The 26,258-nt window shown below is 40.9% G+C and overlaps 1 protein-coding gene across 1 annotated transcript in view; it reads right to left on the reverse strand.

Moving 5' to 3' along the window:
* Positions 1-26,258, reverse strand: part of LOC115254947 (paired box pox-neuro protein) — a 174,174-nt gene that overhangs the window by 86,466 nt on the left and 61,450 nt on the right. The window contains exon 2 of the mRNA XM_029852606.2: positions 16,268-16,348. Coding sequence (XP_029708466.1) covers positions 16,268-16,280 — 13 coding nt within the window. The 5' untranslated portion in view covers positions 16,281-16,348. The remainder of the gene's footprint in view (positions 1-16,267; positions 16,349-26,258) is intronic.

Here is a 26,258-nt window from a genome sequence, read left to right on the forward strand (position 1 = left end):
ATTTTCTCGGGTATTATTTTTTGGAAATTGCTCCAGAAAATTTTCAAGGAATTCTTCTGAAAGTTTCTCCAGAGGTTTTTCCAATAGTTCCTTCGGGTATTCCTCCAGGCATTGCTTTGGATTTATTCAGAACTTCAAACGATTCTCTCACCAATTCCTTCAGAAAGTAATCCGGAATCTATTCCTTAGCTTTTTAAAAGGATTTTTTCAAGAAATGCGTCAATGAATACCTGCACGGAGATTTCCTCCAGTTCTTCCAAGTATTATTTCGAAGATTCCTTAAAAAACTACTATTTTATATTTGTACAGTAGATCTTAAATGAATCTTTTCAGAAATTCTTGGTTATTGTTTCTACACGATTTTCTCAAGTATTTTCTACAGGTAGTAGTTAAGGGATTTCAGTGTACAAATCCTTTCAGAAATAACAAAATATTTTTTTCTAAGAATTCTTTCAGAGGTGGAGTTCTGCCAAAGATTCCTTCAGAAAATCCTCCAGGGATCCCTCAAAAACATTTTGAGAGATTTCTCCAAAAATCCCACCAGTACCTTTGTTTGCAATTTCTGCAGACATTTTTCAAGAGATCTCATAAATTCCTCTACGGATTTTTCCAGCAATCCATCCAAAAATTTCTTAGGATTTTTTTAGTTGTAATTACAGGTATTGTAACCGGCAACACTGTTGACCGCGAAACGGAGGTGAAACCACTGTCATTTCCCTCGCGATTTAGCGGATCCGCCGAGTGGGATGACAGATGGGCGCCGACGACAGGCCGATCGGAATAACACAGACAGAACGGGGAAGACAGATTCGTTCATAGCATACAAATGTGCACTATAGTTAGTCAGCAGTTTTGATCCGCAGCAGCAGAAATAATAGTGGAAGATTTCGTTTGTATATAGTAAGGATTATTAACCAGTTTAGACAGTTTACTGAATTTATTCCGTTTTATTTAGTGCTATATTGAATTCTGTTATTGGTTATATCCAGCGGTGCTGTCAGAGAAACGTTTAGTCAGTCGAGGTACGTTCAATCTGTAAACTGAAATTCTGTTCTTACACACTTAATTTATTTCGCTGAATCTCGGCAGTTTTTCTTGCTTTTTACCGAGATTGGCACCGCCGAGCACTCAACAAACTTGTTTTTCAACGGGATCTCAGCAATCGTGTGGTTTGTTTGCTGAGATTCAGGAAATGTTTTGCCGAAATTCAGCTAACAAACGTAGTTTTTAACTGAGACTCAGTATAAATATTTGCTGAGCCACGGCGGTGCCGGCGTTTGCCGAGCTCATCTTAGTGTGTACCTTTCTGTTGAATCACTGCGCATCGAATAGTTTGTGTATAACCTGAAATTCGAATTACTTACCTGTAGACCATTCCACGTTTTCACCGGTTGCTGTAATACCTAGATAGGGAACAGAAAAACACTGAAAATGTAAGGAAAATGTATACTTACCTGATATTTATATTCTAACATGAAATTTAATAAATTGCAACTTGAAGTTGCTAAGTTGGCTACTTTAAGACGGTGTTTTGTTCCGACGTTCGGGAACAGGTATTTTAAGGTGTTTCTTCAGCTGTTCTACAGGAATTACTCCAGAGATAATTTCAGAAATTTCAAGAATTTTTATCTGGAAATTCTTCAAAAAAAATCAAAAATAGGAGTTTTCCAAAAATTCTGCAAGATCTCTAAAGGCATCCCAGGAGATATTTCTAATAGAAACGCAGCAGCAATTAAACAATATAACTTGTAGGATTTTTTGCAGGAATCACTGAAATAACTTCTCAAAGAATTCTTGGAGAAAATCTAAAAAAAAATCGAATCCCTAAAAAAATGTTCAAAGGAAACAAACAATTATCTAAAGAACTCAATGGAAGAATGCACCAACGAGCGCTTATATGAAATTAACATATAGCGTATCCTTGTGTGTTTGACATAATTTAAAGCCTGCGCACTTTAGAATCGGTACGCTTTCTACCGGCTGCAGACCAAAAACGGTTTAACCTAGAAAAAAATGTTGTAAGAAGCAAATGAAGCTTTTTTATTGTTTTTTGTAGGAAAAATATAAAAAAATCAGTTTTTATTTTTTCAAGATAAAATTTTGACCTGATTGTGAAATTTATGCCATTTTATTCTGCACAAACCAATGATCGCCAATATTTTCAAATTTCACAGCTTACGGGCTGATATTTCCACAAGAAACAAAACTATACTCATCAAACGTATGCTCAAAACAAGTTACGACATTAAACTCTTGACAAATATGGTACACAAGACCATAATAAACTTATACCCTTATTGTCCATTCGCGCTATATTCAAAACATAATTTTACTCAAACTATTTTTTATGAAAAAATATTTCCTGAGATCGTTTTTTGGATCTCTCTCTCTCTCTTCTTGGCGTAACGTCCTCACTGGGACAAAGCCTGCTTCTCAGCTTAGTGTTCTATGAGCACTTCCACAGTTATTAACTGAGAGCTTCCTCTGCCAATGACCATTTTGCATGCGTATATCGTGTGGCAGGCACGAAGATACTCTATGCCCAAGGAAGTCAAGGAAATTTCCTTTACGAAAAGATCCTGGACCGACCGGGAATCGAACCCGTCACCCTCAGCATGGTCATGCTGAATACCCGTGCGTTTACCGCCTCGGCTATATGGGCCCTTTTGGATCTACAATTCCCCAATTCAAGTGGCCCAACTTAATTCATATCGAAACCTGGATTATTTTTGGAATTATTAGCAGTTTTCCCTCACAGTAGTCGGAAATTAACAGTCATTGGGCTAACTCCTCATAACAAGCCTAAAATAAGACAGTTTTCATGGATAAAACACTGAAAACCATATAGATTGTGGAACTGTAGATGTGATGCTATGATCCCAAATAAAAAACTTCTGTGTAGATTCAGTTTCATTAAAAAAAAATCGTTAGATATTTCACGCCATCATTTTGATGCATCAAAACACATCCAATGAATTTCGTCAGCAATAGTCCATACAGCTTTCTGTGGAATGGTGCATTGTGTACCTCTTCACTGTACTTTGCGCTGTTCTGCAGTCCTACCCCGTGTATGCGTATATGCCGTACGCATCATCTTCTTTGCGTATACTGCTGATTGACAGTTCTCGACATACTTCAGTTCTATCTAGACTATCGAACGGGCTTGTTACAGGGGATGGCCAAAATGTTTGGGATAGGCAACTTTTTTTCTCCCACAAAAAAAATTCAACATGCTGTAACTTTTCATAGAGTGCATCAAAAAATCTCAAATTTTGACTGTTTGTCAATCTATTATGTGTGCATCATTGGTACAAATTTGGGCTCGATTGATTAATTTTTCGCGAACTTAGAACCGTTCGCGTAAAACACTATTTTTTAGACAACTCATGTTTGAGTTGTCATAACTCGGAAACCAGTGAACCAAATTGAATGAATTTTTTAACGTTTATCAACAATATATTAGGGGGATTCACTTAACAGCGTAAACTGCTTATTGAAGTTTATTCTGATTAAACGTCGCGATCACCAAGGCAATCTTTGATTATTTCATTCGCAATTCCATGAAACATTTCAAATAACAGAAAATCATGGCATACGCAGCAATTTTAACTGTTTAGTGAATCCCCTTATTGATACTCAATACGACGTTATAAAATGTAATATTTTCTCACGGCGAATTAAGTTATATCGGGTTGAGATTTTTACCCATATAGAGGAAAATAAGTCAAATCTACAATACCACACAAAAATTATTAAATGTGTTTTTCCTTCAATCTAAATAGGCTCTAATATATCTGATTAGAGATAATTTGAGAACAGAAGTGGAAAATCTTTGGATATCAACACTAAAATTTATTCACATTAATGTAAAAAAATTACATTTTTTCGAGAAAAGTCCAAAAAGTGCCAATCCATGATAACTTTTTTCAACGTTTGAAAAGTATCTATGTTTTAATAGTTTGTGAAGCATTTACATATTGTTAGTATACGTTCAAAATTTCATTCAATTCGGTTTACTGGTTTCCGAGATATGACAGCTCAAAAATGCGTTGTCTAAAAAAGGTGTTTTACCCGAACGGTTCTAACTTTGCGAAATATTAATCAATCAAGCCCAAATTTGTACCAATGATGCACATATAATAGGTTGACAAACAGTCAAAATTTGAGATTTTTTGATGCGCTCTATGAAAAGTTATAGCATGCTGAACTTTTTTGTGAGAGAAAAAAAAGTTGCCTATCCCAAACATTTTGGCCATCCCCTGTATGTAATGCGTTTTTTCTTTTAACTTTTCAATAAAGTGTCCGTGTTTTATATCGTGATTTCACGAGTTCCGTTGTTTTCCCCGTATACTGTCGTTTCCGAATTTCCGAGTGCGTTGTATTCCACCGCGTTGGCCTCCGGACTCTGCTCGCCGTCACTTTCGAGCCACGATTATTTAAATTGTTCTGCATCAAATCATTGGTTTCTTGTATACCAATACTATTCGTATAGTATCCTTTCCGTATGCGTATTTGCGAACTAAAGCTTATACGAAAACAACTTTTTTGACCTTAAATATCTATGCAAGTCTTTGATTTTCCATAAAACCCTTCGAAGGCTAACCATAGCTATATTGGAAATTTTAAAACACACATGGAATATTTACCTCCCTTAATCAACAATCATAATAACAAGAACTATTCTATCCTGCGTAATTGGTGGGTTTGATAATTATATATTCCTACACAAATCTTGAATCTGACAATGATTGGTTTTTGCTCAATGTGTGCAGAAAAAACTGGCACTATTTACGAATTCAGATCAATAGTTCATCTAAAATATAAAAACAGCAAATTTTATATTTTCCCTACAAATTACAATAGATAAGCTTCAATTGCTTATAATAACACTTTTATCCAAGTGACACCGTTTTTGAGCGGCAGCCGGTGGAAAGTGTACCGATTCTAAAGTGCGCAGGCTTTACTTATGTCACCAAATCATGGACGAGAACGGCTTCTCCGTGAAGCTCACTAGATTGATCAAAGCGACGATGGACGGTGTAAGAAGCAGTGTAAGGGTTTCGGGCGATATGTCTAGCTTGTTTGAATCTCGCCGGGACAGTGACAAGGCGACGGCCTCTCATGTCTGCTGTTCAACATCGCCCTGGAAGGTGTTATGCTACGTGCCGGACGTAACAGCCGAGGCACGATTTTTACTAAATCCGACCAATTTGTCTGTTCTGCGGATGTCATGGATATTATTGCTGGAACATTTGGAACGGTAGCAGAGCTGTACGCTCGCCTTAAACGAGAATCAGCAAAGGTCGAACTCACGGTGAGTGCGTAGAAATCGTAGTACATTCTCGCAGGCGCAACCACGAACGACATGCAAGCCTAGGCAACACTGTTACGATAGACGGGGACACTTTCGAGGTGGTGCAGGACTTCGTCTACCTCGAGGTCTTATTAACGGCCGACAACGTTACTTGGTCGCGAAATACGAACGCGCATCATCAGTGGAAATCGGGCCCACAAGAATCTGCTCTCAAAATTTTACCCTCGAGCCAAATGTACCATGTACAAAACGCTGTTAAGACCGGTAGTTCTCTATAGGAATATATAGGAATTATAAGGAAACGAGACCTACACTCTTAGAAAAAATAATGTAAATTGAAGTTCACTTGGATGCACATAAAAGGAGCGGCACGTTTGACACAAATTGACGTCTTCTATAACAAATAAAGTCGAGCTAGCAATCGCTAAAGCCGAAGCGAGAGATAAAACATATGTAAGTAAAATAATGAACTGGATTCGAACTCTGGTCCGCTGATTGAGAGGCACATACTATACCTTTCGGCTGTATCACCGAGTTGTGAGACAAACGATAAATGTAAAACTGTTTCTACCTTTTTGGTCAGATAGGTTTGTTGACATCTTGTGCAACCAACTCGAACTTACATGATGGATGTAAAATTGAGTTAAATTTGCCATTCAGTCATGAAATGTTTACGCACGTTGATGGTTTACGTCACGTGTAAATTCCTTATTATTTAGGAGTGTACACTATGCTCGAGGAGTACTTGCAAACACACGGAGTTTTCGAACGACGCGTGCTAAGGACGATCTTCGGCGGTGTACAGGAAAACGCGGTGTGTGGCGGCGAAAAATGAACCACGACCCTGCTGCATTCTACGGCGAACCTAGCATCCGGAAGGTAGCAAAAGCTGGAAGTATACGATGGGTGGGGCGTGTAGTGAGAATACCGGAAAACAACCCTGCAAAACTGGTGTTCGCAAGGGATTCTGATAGTACAAGAAGACCTAGAGTGCAGCATGCAAGGTGGGCGGACCATAGCTGCAGAACGATCTGACAAGTGTGGGACGCGGCCGAGGATGGAGGACTGCATCTTAGCCTGGGACACGGTTTATATAGGAAAATGTAAAAAAATGGGAAAACTCTAACTCCTGTATATTTTTTGAGTTCCATTACCGAGTGTTGTGGCAAAGAATTTTTGATTCAGTTTTATTATGATTGCAATGTAAGCTTAATAAATGAATCAATGAACTTATGTCCATGCCGACGGATACAGCGATTGCGTACTGATAGTGACGAGTGAGCTGCCGAAGTTGCGCTCAAGAACGAGATAAGGGTAAGCAAGAAAACCTACTATGAGGGCCTCTGTCAGAGTGCAAATGTGAACCCCTGGGCTGACGCCCATAAGGTTGTGATACCTTAGACACGAGGTACAATGATTCTCACCCTACAGTCTCCAGAAATGCTGGAGAGGATCATCGAGGACCTTTTCCCATGTCATTGGCCTCCTATCATGGGACCGTCGAAAATTGGGGTGGTAATGAGGAGAAGGTCACCCGGTAAGAAACATGCAAGGATGGCAGTTAGGGGCTGTCCATTAATTACGTAAGGGTTTATGGAGGGAGGGGGGTTTTGAGAAATCTTACGCGCCATACAAAAAAATTTGGGTTGTCATACAAAAAATCTTACAAGAAGGGGAGGGGGTGTCGAAAAATGGCAAAAATCCCCTTACGTAATTAATGGACAGCCCCTTAGCTTAGGTGAGGTTTCAGGTCCGGATAGAATTACAAACCTGGCCTTGAAGTAACTATTGCAAAGGTTTCCAAGACTTTCAGATCTTCTGTAGAAGTGTTTTGACGAGGGAGTCGTCCCGAAAATTTGGCACAACCTGGTCCTATTAGACGGGAAAACCTTCCGGTTTTCTAACGACCAATATGTTTGCTAGACACAGCGGTGAATATACACAAGAAGATCTAATCAGACTAGTAGGCGCCAATCGTGGACACTGTCTTGTCGGTCACTAACTGCATAGATAATTAATACATAGATTTCCCACTTGCCCATCAGTGCTTGTATTCAGGCGGCAACAACGATGATTGTGCCATCTATTAGTCGACGGGTCAACTGAATGTCATACAGTTGAAATGGAGTGCGCATTTTTCATCTTAGTCACCCTGCGCACTAGCCTGCGCTGAGAATTTGTGGCGCGCGCATTTATGATTGTTACGGGTAACCTTGGGTAACCAGCGCACAACGATTGTTTTTTCATTTATTGTTGACATCCTATTGGATGACATGGTCTGGAAATTTTGGCTTCCGGTTTCAGGGCGTTCGACGCGGAGACATTTAAGGATCGTGAAAACCTATCAAATTGATTGAAGGATAATAATATCTGACGACTTACAATATCCGATCAATGGGATTGGTGTTGGTGGTTCGGATAGTATGGCGATGACGTACAGCCGCAGATAGAGCAAACCGACCGAAGTGCTGAGGTGCTTGCTTCTGATTCTGCCACCTGCCATCTGTAACAAGACTAGATGGTACGAGGAGTCACGGCCGCAAGATAGGTGCTCGATTGTTGGACAAGTGCGGCAACAGAAACTACAGTAGTGATACCGTTTGGTGTGCCGCCGACCCACGCAGGGCCGGCAAATAATAGGCGTTTCGACGTTAAAGTGAGGCTCCCCCCGTATGGCAGAGATAGAATCACGCTGGCAAACTGTAGATGCCCTTGAACCTCGTGAGAACTGCTATTGGCACTTCCGGGATAGGACCCGCAACAACGTTCGGTTTTACCAGAGGTCTTTTCTAATTAAACTCACACTGCTGGAATTTCCGGGGAGCTTGAGGTGAGCTTTATTTCTTTGAGCATGGCTAGTTGGCTCACAGGTATTGCAATCAAATCTATAACTTTCGGTATAGATAACCACGAGGATGACCATTCTCTCCTCGAGCCAGCAATCCACACGCTCTCCCTATTTTTGGTCCCTCTTTCAGCTACCACGGCAGGTATAGTTTGGCTCAGCGTTTGGTATACTGACCGCGACCACTCATAACAACGTAGAACAGTTAGATATCTTACATTTTTGATCCCCCGGGCATTTAGCATAGCATAGCATAGCATAGCATAGCATAGCATAGCATAGCATAGCATAGGCGATTGTACACATCGTGGGTGGCTATACAATGCTCAGCTCTATAGGTTTTGAAAAGTAACACGTATTGTCGCTAAAATAACGTTTGGGATTAACGCATTTTTCTACGTGTTATAGTTGGTCAAAACAAGCATCACATTGTATACCTGGCCACGTCCTTACAATCGCTAGGAAAGGGTAGGAATGTTAGTTTAACGTTTACTTCGGACGATACAGGGCACCCAAACTATCTCCGTAAACGCTAAGGAAAGGGAATTTGTGTTAGTAGGGTGGGATTGTTACGAGGAGCTCTACACGACAGTTTAGAGCGCAGTTGGTATTTCGTAGGCAGTTTGCAAATCTGTTAAATGAGCTTACCTTGATATTCCTGAAAGAGAGTATGTTATTGCACAAAATAAAAATATAAATAGCATACAGGAGTGATGCATGCACAGCAAGGAAATACATAAAACTCTACTATTTAAGGTTTTCAATATTTTACTAAATAAAGTAGAACACAACTCATTCACACGCACATTTATTCTCAACCTTCCTATGGTTTATTCATCTGAATCCGAGGATCCCGCTAATTCGTAAATTTCATTGATTTTGTTTTTAACCTTTTCTCTGTCTTCTGCTAACTCTTCCCATTCTTCTAAACTTAGATCTCCAAACCTGTCAACATTTTGTCGAATGACGTCGAGCCAAGTGAATGATGGTCTTCCTTGCTTTTTATAACCTTTCTTGTACTTAGCAGCTAATTTAAGTAAATGATGATTGAGCCGCCCTGATCGTACAATTTCACTGCTACCGAGCATGTGTTCACAATAACTAATATTGTACTATAATCTGACAAACTAAGATTAATTTGGTTCATGCTCTCATATGCTGATATTGCCCTCATTTTCACAAATTCCTGATTTCGATGTAGATAGTTGGAAGAAACGTTAACGATGCTCTCCATTTTCTTTTTAAATTCTACCCTATTTACCAGGGTATTCAGAAGTTGGTGAGTAATCGCATAGTATAGAGATTCTGATGATGCTGGTGATATTAAATACTTCAAGGCGGGCGTACTTGAGCCTGATACATCAAAAAAGTATCTGAATTGAACTCTACAGTCATCTTCCCAATCTACCATATCGTTGTTAGCAAGACCATCATTTCCACTTAGTTCTGTATGCCCCATGGAGGAATCCTGATCTATTCGATTAACTGTGCCCTGACCAATTAGTTCTTTAACCTCTCGAACACTGTCGTAATGGTTTACCCCATTATAGAAAATATTGATCGTCTCATTTCCAGCTCTACCCTCGAACACTAGTGGACTAGATTCGACCGAAAAGACTCTTATTGTTACTCCAAGGATATCTCGGACTGCAGCTATCGACTCTGACCCTGCCCATACGCCGTTCTGTCTAATGCTATGCAAATAACTTGACACGATCGAGTCATGCCTATCCTCTTCCGGCCACGAATCTCCTCTCTCTATTGCCTCTGTTATGATAAGGTTTCTGTAAGTACCTTGGTAGAGGTGCCTCACACATTCCCTGCGCATAACCGAAACGGCCTCGTGAAATACTGCATGAGTATGGAGTATGAGTATGCAACTCCGTCAAGTGATGCACGATTGCAGAAAACGAGAAATTCCCGTCGCCGGGCATCAAGTCAATTTTGATTTTGTATTTGTTATTGACCGTCCTCTCCATGGTGTACGAGTTGGTGTCTTCCCTAACGCAACCTGGTACAACGAAATATGATATAGGATCATCGTAATTAATTGACCTATACTTCCAAAAATGTCTCGCTTCATTTTACCGCTTATAACTCATTGAAAATTTAAAAATCACTAAGTGTATCCCTACATACCTGTACATACCTAGCATTATGTGACCGACACTTCCTACCAACATAGTTTGCACGCTTGTAAATACGCATTCATTCATACCAAGCACACATACTTGTACTCACGTGTCTGAGAGTTATGATTCTCAGATTCCCAACCTTCCGCGCTCCGTCTTGATGCAGCCTGATACCACACAGGTACCATTTCCCCCGCTGTGGCAGACGTCGGTTGGTTCAGCCATATACATGTAGCAGTATCATACACATATACACACCATCAATCTCCACCGCACCCGCAACAGATCTTCGTCAGCAGTCATCATGATGATCATTACCACCACATACAGAGCACATTCTTCTCAATAATACCATACGATCTCTTGACTCTCTCCACGAACACTCATTTTTCATTCACTTTAGCAAAACAACAGTCGGCTCAGCACCAGTTCACACTAGCATATGTGTGGATGGTTTATTTACTGCTGCACAACACCCCCACCCACCACAACCACTATGCCATGCAAGGGTTAATCTCGCTACTCCCGTGTTTTTCGATGACGACCGACCGACCAGCACCATTCGCACCACTACACTTTCAGCTGTGGCAAATTGCGCTCACGCATACAAACACAACCGTGTCCGCATTTTTTCTTCCTCCATTTTCTCACTGCGGGGACAACTGCAAATGGACATTGTAGATTCACTTTTCCGGCTCAAATTCACATCCCATCACTAACCGCCACCCAATTACGACGATTGCGTACGTACTTCCGCGATTTACTCACTTTTCGCGATCGGATTCAACCGAAATCAATCGAAAAAGTTGCGATTTATCAGCAGCCCGAAAAACACTTCCTATGCGCACGATCCCCACGTCTGTTTTCCATTTTTGATCCCCCGGGCATTTCTTCAAAAAGTAATAGTAATCTCACCATTTCCTCAATTGAACGGTGTGATTCTGTTGCAACCAGGCTTCCCAAAAGTACCGCATCATGATAGCATTTTGATGGCTGTCACACTCTTATTCCCATGACAGCCTTGTGAATGCATGGTTCATGACAGCCCACAGAATAAAACTCATGCGACCTACAACATCACTGTCGGGCACTGCTCACACCGTCTGCTTTCGCTGTGCGTTCGTTCGCCGATGACAACCTCGGCTCTAGCCCAAACCGTCTCTCGTTGGCTGGACACGAAGTGACGAAAATCGCTGCGCTCGGCCCGAGCATTTTACTTCTGTTGAACGTGTCGAGTATCGTGGTATATCGCACGCTCAAAATTATCGACGCGTTTCATATATTATGTATTTTTTCAAATAGAGAATATGTACCTGTAAGTCTTATTCTAGTAGAGTATTTTGTATAGCATTATTTTTATTGGCATGTGAATTGCACTGCCATGTTTTCAATATAAAAGAGAGTTGAATCTCACATCAGTAGTATATTTTAGCCAGATTACAATTTTGACAAACGCTGGCACAAACTTTTTTTCGCCCCTGGGGCATCTTGTGAAAGGCATATCATGTTTGTAAAAAAATATTTATTGAGCACATATTTTGTGAATAACTTTTAGCGTTAAGCCATGTGCTCCCGTGACAGCCTATGACACCCTTTACGCGACAGCTGGCTTGGTTAGCCGAAGATTGTCATCGCCATGCGGCCAACAATACTGACGACGTTTCCCACTCGGCTCGATACGACTCGAGTATGCAACCGTCAGGCAAGCAGCCGAAGCAGCGGCTGTTTCAATACATCTTTCGCTCATGCGTGTGCGTGCTGTTGGCGATACATTTCTCACTGATGGTGTTGCACACGGTAAAGAGAGATGGTCTGCACACATAAGAGAGTGTCGACTCAGCCTTGCGCGGGCTGTTGCGAGAAGGATGTACATTTGGAAAGCCTGGTTGCAACCTCATGAAACAAAAAATGCATTTGCGGTTGATAGTTGTTGGCATGCTATGTTCTGTTTGAGTGTTTTTTTTTTCTGTGGGAAATGCGCAGGGACACTAGATGAACTCTAGTTCACCCATTTGCCGTTGCTCCTAGTTAGGCGCTGCTGTTTTGTTGCCAGCTTCTTCCCGAAGTTGCATATCTATGTTTCAATTATCTAAGCTAACTGCGAAGATAGCCCTACAGCGTAAGAGGAAGCGAATCACTACTGTGCAGTAGGTAGTAACCCTCGATGTAAGAAATACGTTAATTATTTAGCACTAGCTGACCCGGCAAACTTCGTCTTGCCAATCTTGTGGTGGTTTGACAATTGTTAAAGTCATTGTAGCATGGCACTCTAGATTGGTTTCAATTCGATCGTGCTGATTTCCTTCCCAGGTCATAAAAAAATCAGCATTTTGTCTATTTTCTTACATTTTTTGTTCATTTACTTAACTTTTTTTACATACTAGCTGTCCCGGCAAACTTTGTCTTGCCGTCTTGTGGTGGTTTGACAACTGTTGAGCTCAAAATAGCACCGCACTCTAGATTGGTTTCAATTCAATCGTGCTGATTTCCTTCCCAGGTCATAAAAAATCAGCATTTTGACTATTTTCTTACATTTCTTGTTCATTTTCCTAACTTTTTTTACGTATAAACACAGCCACCATGAATACGAATCTAACCATGCGAGATTAATTTTGATCGGTTCAGCCGTTCGTGACTTTTGTTGCCTCAAAGGGAAGTCAAACTCATTTTTATATATATAGATAGATAAACACAACCACCATGAATACGAATCAAACCCTGCATAAGTCATCCTGATCGGTTCACCCGTTCATGAGTTTTGTTGCCTCAAAGGGACTTCAAACTCATTTTTATATATATAGATAGATAGATAGATAGATAGATAGATAGATAGATAGATAGATAGATAGATAGATAGATAGATAGATAGATAGATAGATAGATATGATGGACACCTCCCGCTAGTGCGCTCCAAAATCTAGGTATACCCGAGTACCTGTAATGGTTCCGGAAGCCACTTCCTGAATCGAGTACTGGTATACAAGATATACTGAGGTGAGTCGAAAATATTTGCACTTAACTTCAGGAGTTCGGCAAGATTCCATCCAGGGTCCGGTTTTATGGAACGACAAGGTGGAGGTTGTAGTTCCCAGTGGGTGTGGCAATCGTCTGCTTCGCTGACGAAATTATGCTGGAAGTCTGCGGTGAATCGATCGAAAAGGCAAAGTAAAAAGCAGACCATTTGTTCGCGGTTATGTCGGAGTGCTGGAGCTCCAGGAAACTGGAATTGACTCACCACAAAACTGAGGTGGTTGTTGTGAACAAGCGGAAATCGGTGCTGAAGGCGATGATTAGTGCATGCAATTTCATTATCATCGGGAAGTGCTTGGGAGTATGCCGAAAAGCGCAGGTTTCAGATCATTTCGCGTGTTCCATACTAATGGCTAGTTTCAACTTCGTACGTACTGTGTAAAAAGATAGGACAAGTAATGCTCAAGTAATGATTCCGCTTCAAAATTACTTATGCGGTTCGCAGATGGCAAGCAGGGAAAAAAGTGTAACACTTGTAACGCCTCCCGTGCGAATCAAATGGAGCTGTCACTTTTCCGCGCGGAAAAATTGTCCGTGCTATTATTCTGTAAGGAAAAGTAACGTTTCTCCCCATACTGGATCAGTTGTCAAAATTACTTGCGGAAAAAGAGGAATTTTACTTGAGCGCTCTACTTGGCAACACGAAACTTAGCTTAAGATGGTACGTAACCACATGCTTGCCTCATGTGATGGGGACACGACTCTGGACAACCTTGTCCAGAGAATGTGTATACATGTGTATAATGTGTATAAAGATGTTTTAGGATTAATCTTCGAATCATCGCATATTGCCCATAGACTTGAGGAGCGGTTGGTCAGTTGAAATCAAAGGGAAGTTGGCTATGCCGGTGCCAATCGAACTTGACCATTTTATCGGACAGTTGGCAGCCCATTGCACAGATTTGGGGTAGATGTGGAAACCCATGTTTGCATGTCCTTCTGCGATGTAAGCGCATAAAGCTTTACTTGCCGGGAGGTCTAACCGCGGTGTACGCAATATCTGTTTATGGTATTGTTAGTGCAGCGCAAATACAGGTGTGATTTCAACCCTGCCTTACCCTCCGAGGACATAGGAAGTGGTAAGGTCACTTTGGAAGTTGCCAATACGCCTGTGTCATACCTTGGTGATCTCCTAAAAGAGCTAGTCTTGAAGTCCATAGCTGCTAGATCAGGTAACTAAACTAAAGGATGTGAACAGCATTAGCTTCGCATCGCGTCACATTCCCAACCAATTGACTTGACATTGTGTACACATTACACGATTATCTCAGCGCGTGTCAATTGGTGCAAAATTGATTGAGTTACAGCAGAAAAGTGCCCAAAATAGAAGGCTCCAGCCAGAGATACGTTCTCCTCCATCTGGGAAATTTGTACCATAAAACTAGCCTCTTTTCGTAGCAATACGTTCCTGACGGCAATGGGTACGGTTTAGGGTTAGGTTGGGAAAGTAGTCTCTTCTGCCGTTTCAGCATTTTCCACATTGCTTAGAGAAGAAAAAAAAACTTCGTCAATCAAGAAACGTGTGCCTAGTTGTGCATTTCCATCGTATTTTTAGAAAGTCAATCTCCAAGTTAAGTGATCCGTTTTTTTTCTGATAAAAAAAAATTCACTAAACTAATATCCCATGCCATCGTGATCTTTAAGATCCGGATACCGATAGCCCAACTGATCCTGTAACCCAGTCAGCGCGGTATCTCAGCTTGGATAAAAATCTGTGCCAAGCACTTGACCGACCTCAACGAACCCCTGTACGGTGATTATTTTATTACAGTAGTACCACCGCTTTGACCGCGTTAAGCGTATTATTTTTCAATTTAATCACAATTTATCGTCCAATGAAGAGCGCACTTCATCGCACTGCGCACTTCAAAGTCTGCTGCTGCTGTTGCTGCTGCGTTAATATCTCGGGGGGAGTAGTTCGATTGAAATTGCATTTTAATACGTTCCAACCCGATCCGCCACCGCTGCTGCCGCTGTGAAACAACATGGAAACACTGCGCTGTGCTTCCATCGTACTGCGGTAGACCTGCTGCTGTCGAACTCCCGCGGCCGGCATCCGAACGGGGGCCAGTTCACAGCGCGTACCGTGCAATGATCGTGCCCGATTATGATGATCAGCCATCAATGTATCGATGGGTATCGTGCTTTGGCAATCACTTGCTAACTACATGAGCGCAAATGTGCCGCCCGGGATCGGAACATTCGTTGGTGGCATCGTGGGACAGGGACAGTGGGATCGGTAGAATGATTTCTTGGTCATAACAACATCTTTGATTAAACGATACTCTACAGTACACTTGATGAATTAGTTGATTATTCATCATTTTTTCCACTAGAACCACAATACACAATCCATTTCAGTCAGTGTGCAGCAAACTCCATCAACCCATTTCTTCACGGAACGCGCCGCGGGAAATCACTTCTCGATTATGATCACCATCATCCAATAAGTGTTATCAACTCTCCGGATGGCGAGCACCCGGGAGATCAAGTTGTTCCTGGCGTCACCCGCCGTCAACTCCAGCCTCTTGTTATATTCCTCGCTAATCATAAGCTTCCTCAGCGAAGATGACGCGACGATGCAGCCTGTCGGCACAACTGCGCAAGATCTCCCTCCCGCACTAAACCAATATTAAAATCATATTAAAAAGGCATAGAGAAGCATTATTTATAGCCCTGGTCGGTTTGTGTAATCGCAGTTGCCAAGCGGCGATGAGTTGATCGCGCTAAACAGATTAGACAACCCGAGAGAGCCTCTCTCCACTTCTGATCGGGGGATAACCCCCTAGCAATCGAACCCAGAACGATGGCCATCCACCGTAAGGACTTGCTGATATCGATGTCACGAAGTAGCTAAACGGCAGCCACCGCACCGTGGCGTTTCAACCTACTACCTACTGCCGGCACAGTGATTACGGTGATAATCTAATAGCCGTTTCCACTTACCGGTATGGGGCATTTCTTCCACTCTGCGGGAGTTCAATGAGTGCCGATGGTAAACGATAGCCGTCGTTAGGTCGGCGATATCTGCGAAAGAAACGCGAGGGGGAAAGTGTTATTATTAGTTGATGCACCACGAGGCTTCGGTGAGGGAAACGCATGGTAAATTGTTTGAATTTATTAGAATGGATATTTGATGGTGTAGCATTAGGTTTTGAACGCTTACTCTCAGGGGGGTTGCAAGGTGGGTGGCATTGGTGTAACGATAACAAGACATCAAAGGTTCTTAAAATATGTGATGGAACAACTTTAAAATTAGATGCGGAATCTAAAATTTTGTTTTTTTTTTTATTGACATACAACCCTACGTTTAAGTGGAGGTTGGGGTGCAGAAATTAATTGTTTACTTAAATGAGATTTCTTTGAAATATGATGTTGGTGTAGAAAAGAAAAGTAAATTTGAAGGAGATTCAGTCGGATTCAGAGGACATTCAGCAGGTTCCCCGGAATTCAGGAGATGTAATGGAGGTTTCAAGGGTTTTCAGGGGAGTTCCAAAAGGGCTTCAGAGAGATTCCAAGATATTTTCAGGGTGCTTTGTGAGAGGTTATGAGAGTTTCAGATGTATCAGAGAGTTTCATTGGATTTTAAGGAGTTTCGGGGGACTTTCAAGAGAGTTTCGAATGGTATCAGATAGGTGTACGACAATTTTCTTTGAAATTTTATATAGGTTTCATGGTGAGCAGCACCCGGATATTCAAAAGATATTCCTAAGCATTTAAGAAGGGTTTCAAGGAGTTCCAGGAGATGTCAGTCAGTGTCAGTTTTAGGTCTTTCAGTGGGCATCAGGAGAGCCAGTGTGGGTTCCAGGATCTTTGAAAAGGCTGTAGAAAGGTTTTACAGCATTTCAAGACGTATCATGGGACTACAGGGAATTTCAGTGCATTGCAAGGGAAGTTTGAAAAGAAATTCTCGGTTGTCTCAGGGAGCGTATAGAACGATAAGAAGGTGCTTCATGGGATTTCAGCGGGCTTCAAGAGAGTTAATGGTGACCTCAGAGGGTTTAGAGCAGTTTCAATACGTTTTAAGGGGTTTTAAAGGGTTTCAGAAGGTTTTAGGGCACCTCAGGGGATTTTAAAAGAAATTGAAGGGAGTTTCAAATGCTTTACAGGGGCCTTCAGGGTGTTCCATAGAAATTTCAAATTACTTGTTACGTTTGGAAATTCGATGACCCATACTAAAGGGAAATGTTGGAAACTCGTAATAGTCATTGAAGTCACATTTTGATCGAATATCATGTATTCAAGGGAGTTCTTGGGTTTCTCGACAAGCAATAAAGTCACTCTGAGTCCCTTAAAGTTAAACACGCTTCCACTCTTCCTCTACCCTTTAATTTATTTTCACACTACGGAAAAATCAGTTTTTTTCGGGATATACAATCCTTTGAACAGTGTTCGTATTCGCAACTAAACTCAGCTGTATGTCACTCATTCTGTCAACAGAGTGTCAAAACACAAACTTTTCCACAACAGAACGTCAACTCCTTGTCCCACTATTTCAAACCTGCTGAAAATTATTCATATTCCTGCTAGAAGTGGTTTCCCTAAATGAACCGTCCCTTCGCGGTTCAGTCGAACCTAATCCCCAGCTAAAGCGCACCGTCATCGTTGAGGTCGTCGTATTTAGGCACCTGATTATGCAGCTCGGGGCACACTTTCGGAGTCCAGTCTCTCGGGGTGGGCCCACACTGTGAACATATTATAATTCCATTAATTAACGCCTTTTAAGACGAATAAATTAGCATAACGAACTGGCGAACCGTCAAAACACCGCACGGCCCAGGACGGATTACGCGTTTTTTCCAAGGGCCGCGTCCAAGTCGTTTGTGCCACGGTAAAACGCCGCCGCACCACCCACGCCCGTCTAAGGTGCTTCGTTTAATGTTCTAGAAAATATGCGTACCGCACATAAAAGGTGAGTGAATTTCGTCATTTCGATCGTTTGGCTGGGTGCGTGCGGTAGGAGCTGGGTATAATGTTCCTTTCACGATTTGGTACGCTTTCACGCGCGTCACACACAGATCCAACACCTTTCGGGTTTATCGTGAGCACAGGGGCTGATTGGGGGTGCGTGTTTGCTTTTCCAACGGGCGCGTATCATTTGAATTTTTGATCAGGCCGGGCGAAAGGTGAGCAATGAGCACTCACTGAACGGATTCTTTTCGGCAAACGAATATGTTCACTATGGCTGGTTGGATTTAGTACTGGAAAAAAGTTCTAGCGACAGTTGAAAACTGTATATGCACCTTAACAGAAATAAGACCAACGATGGAAATTTCTGTACTCACCAACATACAGATGAGAACGCCTGCGAACTAGATCTGTGCGACCATAGTCGTTCACAAGAGGGAATATATGACGGCGAACTATTCTATTTCTTGACCAAACCACAGTATTTCATTTTTATTAAGTCCCCTGAGATTCACGAAAACCCGTTAAACCCGTTAAAGCCTCGGAAACCTCTCGGATTCAAGTACATATGTTCCATCTTTGTTACTATCTGATTCGTCAACAATTCTTTTTTTTTCTCTCGAACTTGTTATTTAGGGACAAAGGGTATTATCGGCAGGTTTATTCTCTTCGTTAAGGAGGGTTTTTGTCGGCCGAGTTGCCTGAAACTTGGCCATATAATTCAGCTTGGTTGGGAAGGATTTGGGGCCAACTCTGGATTCAACAGGTTTAAAAAACACCATGACGAAGAGAACAAAACTACCGAAAATACCTAAGTTCCCCTATAGTTTGAAATTAATCTTGAGACAATGCATCCATGAAAGAATTTTTAATAAACTCCCATGATGACTGTGGGGTGTGAACAACAATAAAGCCATTCCCCTTACTTGCCCTTCCCCTAGCAAGCATCGGTAAAAGCAAGCATCATGCCGAGGTTATTAGAGTATTTAATGCTGCCTCATTGTCAATGAGTCATTGACGAGTGGAGCTTTGGCGGACCAAATCGCCTAGATCGTGAGTCCCATACATAGGCGCCAACTTAGGAGGCAAGCATGGTTTTAGGTGCGTTACATAAGTCCGTGGGAGGGTTTAGGGGGATTCGGTGGCATTTCAGGAAGTTTCGGAGGATTTTTAAAGCCACTTCCAGAAACCCTTAGAGCTTCTTGAAACGCTCCCGGAATGCCTTGAATCGCCCTTGAAAACTTCATAAACCCATTGCAATGTCCTGGAAATCCGGATTTAAGGGTGTTCCTGAAACCCCACTGATACGACCCTGACTTTAATTGTCTCAAAACGCCCCATAAAAGCACCGTAATCCAATTCCACTGAAACGCCCTTGAATCCATCATAATCAATTCGAAATGCCCCTGAAATCCCCCTAGAATGCCTTTAAAAAGCTACGAAATAAAACCCTGAAATACACCTCAAACGTCCTTAAAACCTCTTGGAACCACCGTAAAACGTTCCTGAAACCCCCGGAAATTCTCTGAAATGCCTTGTAACATCCTCAAAAGGCTCCTGAGGTCCATCTCCACTTAATTTCCATCAAAGTCACTTGAAACGTCCCTGAAATTTCCTTAATACTATTGAAACGCCCCTGAAATCCACACAATCGCATTAAAACGCCTACGAAACCTGACGGAATACTCTTAAAAGGCTCCTGAAATCCCCTGAAACAACCCCCTCAGAACCCCCTTTGGCTCTCTAGGAATGTCCTGGAAATCACCTTGGTCCATCTTAAATACCCAGGAGAAATACCTATTCTCGCAAACACGATTCCCTTATTGAAGCCCTGACTTAATTTATGCTCATTTTTAATTTATGCACCCCCGGCCAATCGCATAAACAGAAGTTTCAGTGTATTCGGGACTTTTCCCAACCATAACAGGAATCTAACCCTCCGTCTCCCGATTAGCGGATGCCTTATACACTTGACTAACTGAAAATACATAGAGATTTTTTATCAGTGATTTCATCTTTCGTTACTCAAAAAATCAATCTAGGATTTCTTCAGTAATTGCTGCTAGGGATTCCACCATGTATGCCTTCTGTGATTTCTTCAGCTTTCTTAATAAATTTCTTTTGAGAATTTAGGAGTTTGGTCTGTGAGCAACTAGTTTCTCCAGGGAACAGGAGTTTAGTCTAGAATCTAGGAATTCAATTAGGGGGCTTTCTAGGAACTTCTTAAAGGTACCCAGAAGTAATTGCAAAATGAATCTAATCCAATCTGAAGGTTTCCAACAAGGAAATCCTGCAGGATTACGTGTAAGAACTATTGCAGGATTTCTAGAAGGAACTTCTAAGAAAAAAATCTCTCATGGAAATACTTTAGGATCTCCACAGAGAACTTCTTGATGATCTTAAGGAATAACTTCTAGAGGTTTTCCAGAAGTATTTCCCTGAAGATTTCTATAAGGAGCATCAGGAGGACTCGAGAAGGAACTTCTGAACAGTTTGCAGAAAGGGCTCTCAGATTAGCATTAACTCCTGGAATTTCGAAGAATAAACTCCTTTAGGATTCCCATAAGAAACTCTTGGGGGATATGCAGTAATAAATCCTGAATAAAATCCAAGAATTCAGCAAATCTCTTGGAGGTATTTATCAAAGTTCCAGAAGAAACTTGTACTGTGCCCAAATAAACAAGGACTCCTGCAGGAATTTTACAAAGAACTAATGGAAAAGATTTGTAGAGTTGTAGAAGGATTTCTTGAAAAAATACCAGATGCAATTCTTTAAAAATTACCAGAAAGAACTTCTGATAAAATCCTGGAAAAAAATGTTAAGAAAACAATTCTAAAGGATCCCAGAAGGAATTTCTGGGGGAATATTAGAAAAAAAAATTGAAGGGATTTCAGAAAATAGTTTTGTTAGAATTATCATAGGAAAATCTAAAGAAATGGAGAAACCTGAATTTTGAAAGGAAAATTTTGATAAATCCTAAAACCAATTCTGAATGATCTTTTATGGATAGTACGCAGGTCAGGTCGAGAAATTTCTTGGCCTATTTCGATGCGTGGCAAATTCAGGCAAGAAATTGCTCAAGAAATGAGCAAGCGTTTGAATTTGCCAGTATTGAGCTGAGAAGAAACATCAAATCAAACCCCATTCTACCATTGACAGATGCTTGAAACTTCAACATGTCGTTCCTATCCATGGTTTCTTGCGCTTCAGCAATCACTAATCATTAGTCAGATTCGACACCACTCCTCGTTACGTCAGAGCACTGAGTAATGGACTTCTGTACAAATTTATGCTGGCCTGCTTCCTCTTACAGAAAATTTTGAAGTTTGGACGGTGCCGCTCCGCTCAAACGTAAAATTTTGTGAGAGGAATCAGGCCAGCATAAATTCGTGCAGAAATTCATACGAATCACTTTAACTTCGTTGCGTTGTTGTAGTCACTATATCATGGCTAAACCTCCATGAATTGTTTGCATCATCAGATACAATATCTCTTCTATCCCCAGCCAACCACATATCGTAAACCGTTGTGTGGGAAAAATCATATATTAACGAAACTTTTTCAGAATTGTATATTTAAGACGTATATTTCTTGGCAAAGATTGTGTTAAATCAAGGTGCCTTCCTATAAGAATATACAGAAGTACAAAACTTGTGTTCGTACCGTCACAGAGAACAGACGTTCAAATCCGATCTGAATTTTGTTTAAGGAATATTTCATCGCCAACACAAGTGGCAACAGCTTTTTTTTTGTTTTTTTTGTGTATTTTAACTTATGCTAATTCTACACTCAAGTGTGGCAACAGCGTTTCCCATACAAATGTAATTCACTACTTGAAATATTTCAATTCACCACTGACTGACTGGCAATTTGGTGTTTGGCGGCGCTAGTGTTTCATCGTGTATTGGTTGGCATCCATATTCAAGTAAGAATTCAAGTCCTTACACAACTTTCTGAATGAAATTTGTTCTAGCCCGATGTCTGTTCTCTGTGGTACCGCAGTACAAAACGAAAACTGAACCGAAAATGAAACCCGAAGTGGCCTTCGAATTGGTAAACGGGTGGTGCCGAACTGTCAGTCGTCGTTCGAGAATCTTCTTTTATGTACGGTCGATTCCCGCTTCGTCTCGAGCGGTACATGTATACTATACATATGTTCGTACTTGTGTTTAAAACGTACTTTGAACATAAGTACAGGCACAGACAAACAGACGTATCATTTGGAACAATGTGCGATTAAAATCATCGCCACAAAAGCATAATCGCGCAATGCTAATTACGGTGTGTTTCGCAAACCCACTGAGCAGATGGCGGTAGTGAGAAAACGTCATATTAGCAGTAATTTCAACCAAATAGGTTTTATACAAAAGATGGCTTAATATAAGTGGTGTATAGATTTCAACAACGATATGAACTCCGAGGTTTAATGACAAAACGTCGAAAGGAACAAAACGTTTAAAACTAGTAATCTAACCTAGAGTGAGTTCTTTATTCTTTGAACCCTCCTAAGATGTTAAGCTAGGTGCACAACGAAGACGTAGTGCACGTTCAGTCACCCTGTCTAGGTCATCATGTTGAGTAGGGTTGAAGGAAATCCATTTTTTCGCTTTTCGATGTTTTTCTCTTTTGACGTTTAACAAACATGACGTGCTTCCTAAGTAACAGTGACAGCTCCTTCACAAATAACAATGATAGCTGAATAACAGGGGGTCTCCAGTTAGCCTAGTGGCTAAGGCTATGGATCGCCAATCCGGAGACGGCGGGTTCGATTCCCGTTCCGGTCGGGAAAATTTTCTCGACTCCCAGGGCATAGTGTATCATTGTAGTTGCCTCACAATACACAAATTCATGTAATTGCAGGCAAAGAAAGCCCATCAATTAATAACTGTGGAGTGCTCAAAGAACACTAAGTTGGAGCGAGGCAGGCCAAGTCCCAGTGGGGACGTCGAGCCATAAAGAAGAAGAAGAAGAAGAAGAAGAAGCTGAATAACAGCTTATTTGGATAAATTTTTAATTATGCGTAAAAGCGGTTTATTCATCCATTGTTCATCAATAATGTTTGTTGGGTTAGTTATGGCTGACACGAAACAGCCTCGTCGTGATAAACAGACAGACCCTAGGACAGACCTTAATGAGATAAATTTAGTACCTAAACGGAATTCAAGATTGCTAAGGATTTTGAGCACGATGAATGGCTTAAATATTGGAAGGTGAAGTCTTGCGGAGTTTCTGGGTTTCAGAGTTTCAAAGCGTTTTTGGTATTAGGGGTATTCAGAAGAGTTTCGGACGAGTTTTAGAAAGGATTCACTGCAGTTTCCATGCGTTTAAAAGTATAATCATGGGTTTCAGTTGGATGCCTCTAAGAATCTATGACAAAAGTTCGAAAGACATAAGGTCGAAGGACAAAATGTCGAAGGCACAAAATGTCGAAGGAACAAAAGATCGAATGGCCAAAAGGTCGAATGGGACAAAAAGTCGAATGAACTAAAGGTCAAATGGACAATAGGTCGAACAGGACAAAAGGTTAAATAGACAAGACAAATTTGAGACATGAAAAAGTGATCGACAACTAAAATTCCGATGAAAATAATAGAATAAAAAAAACATTTTTGAAAGATAAGTATTAAACATAAAAGATAGAAAGTAATGGTATTTATTGAAGTTAAATGCGGACACCAATATATCTTGAAAGAGCAGCCCATGGGTAGAAGAAGGATGAATCATTGATTCAAATATTGTCATTTGGAATTCCAATCATTACAGCGATTTAACCCTCCTAAGGTGCTAGGTTTCTCGCGCCATGATGACGTTGTGCACGTTCAGCGTGATTGTCTACTAGGGTTAATAAAGTCAAGCAGTCTATGAATTAGGGAAGGACAAATCTCTGGGTATTATATGAGCAAACAAAACGAAATTACTACTTATACAGTGCAATCCGTAGGTACCTATCATTCCAAGAGGGGACGATCACTAAGCACAAGTAGTCAATGAATATTTCTGCAGTAAAGCTAGGAAGAACAGCTATTAAATAAAAGAAGGCAAAACTTCTGATTGGAATATACTGCCGTTCTAAGTATATCTGTACCATGTTGTTTTTCTACGCATACTGTCCCACCGCTCTAACTTAAGTGACAACTGAAAATCAATGTCAGAAAGATGCTTGACGTTATCGTGGAATGTTTATTTGTGATGCAAAATGAAAAAAATATTAATTAAACTTCAAATGGCTATGTTACTGAGAAAAACTGAGAAAAACACGGTAAGAATGCAAAACAACATGGGACAGATATGCTTAGAAGGGCAGTATAAGTACCTAAAGAGTCAATAATTATTTCAGTAACAAAACTTTAACCCTTTGGAGCCAAAGGGGTCATATATGACCCCGGCGATGAAACCAAGCATAACAAACGTGTTCGACACCAGCGAGGTTGCGTCGACAGCGGCGAAAAAAATCGGCTCCAAAAGGTTAAAGAACAGCCTATAAATTAAAGAAGGAAAAAATCCTAAATAAAAAAATCAAACTAAATTGCCTTAAATACTACATTAACACAACTTTAAAGAACAGCCTATAAAAGAAGGAAAATTTCCAATGGAAATAGTTAGTGGCTGAAATGCATATGAGGGGCTGTCCATAAACCACGTGGTCATTTTTTTGGGACTTTTCAAACCGGTCAGCGGTTTTCAGGACTTTTCAGCGGCTTTTCCGATAACCTGATGAATGGTTAGCAAGAAAATAGTCTCAGACCATACCTGATCCGGTCTTTTTCCGAAACCGTTACCGGGTGTCCCACCGGAAATAGCCTCATATAAAAAGTACGAATCCCATGCATGCGATACAACAAATATGCTTTTCCGATATCCTGATGACTGGTTATCAAGGAAGTAGGCTAAGACTACATTAGGGACTGCCGCTAATGCCGGAGGTAGTTCTGGGTGTCCCTCCGAAAGCGGCTAAATATAAAACTGAACCAAACCTATGTATGCGACACAGCAAAGCGCGGCTTTTTTGATAACCTTATGAACGTTAGCAAGCAAATAGGTTCAGACTATACATGGTGTTAGGCTCGTGAATGCAATCTTTTTAAGGAGGGATAGAGGATCATAAATGGTGAAAAACAATTTCTACGCGTTTGTGTCAAAGCTCAACCGTTACGTAGTAATTCAACTTTACATGTTTTTGACTTGCATGCCTCAAACTAGCTATAACTTGAAAACCTATTGGTTCCTTGTGCAATTGTGCGGTCATCTATGCTCATGCTTAAACTGGCTACAGCTTGAAAATGGTCAATCTTATCACAGCTTTTCAACCCTCATTCGAAAGATTCTTAAATTTTCTACCCAAAAAAAAAAATCTTTGAATCTATTGGTTTAGTTAAAAAACTTAGTTTTCTAAAGCAAATAAGCTCGAAAGTATTGTTTTTGATTTGTTTTTGTAAATTATCTTTGAAAAATGCGTAATAAATTTGAATTTTCTCCTAGGCAAATTTGTGGCCCCTATTCCGTTCTACAATTCGTTCTTTGACAAAGGTCTAGCTCCTCTCGTGTTCTTGTAATTCCGAATTCAACATCGTATTTCAGATCATGAATTTGCAACTGGTCAAAATCTTCATACATGCAAGAGAACAAAATCATGAAAGCAATCTAATCAAATCACACCATTTCAAATTCCTGCGGTTTTAATATAAAGTAGGATGGATCAACGTGTTCTGGGAAAATTATAATTTGATCGCATCAGCACTAAATAAAGTTGATCCAATCTGCTTTTGCGGCTAAAATTACTGTGCACAATTTGGGTCTATAAGAAGGTCATATTTTACATGAATCGTATTAAGCGGATAAGTGTTCTCAGGATCAGTTAATGTCGACGTAAAGATCATAAGTACATATTCGACGAGAAAGGCACTATCACCACTAGGTGGATCAATCTGGGTTTTTCTTATAAGTGAGGCACACCAGCTGGTAGCTTGGTCTACTAATATTTTTGTTCATTCGACCTTTTGCCCAATTCGACCTGTTGTCCATTCGACC

This window comes from Aedes albopictus, chromosome 2, assembly GCF_035046485.1.
Source record: "Aedes albopictus strain Foshan chromosome 2, AalbF5, whole genome shotgun sequence".
In the NCBI taxonomy this organism is placed as follows: Eukaryota; Metazoa; Arthropoda; class Insecta; order Diptera; family Culicidae; genus Aedes; species Aedes albopictus.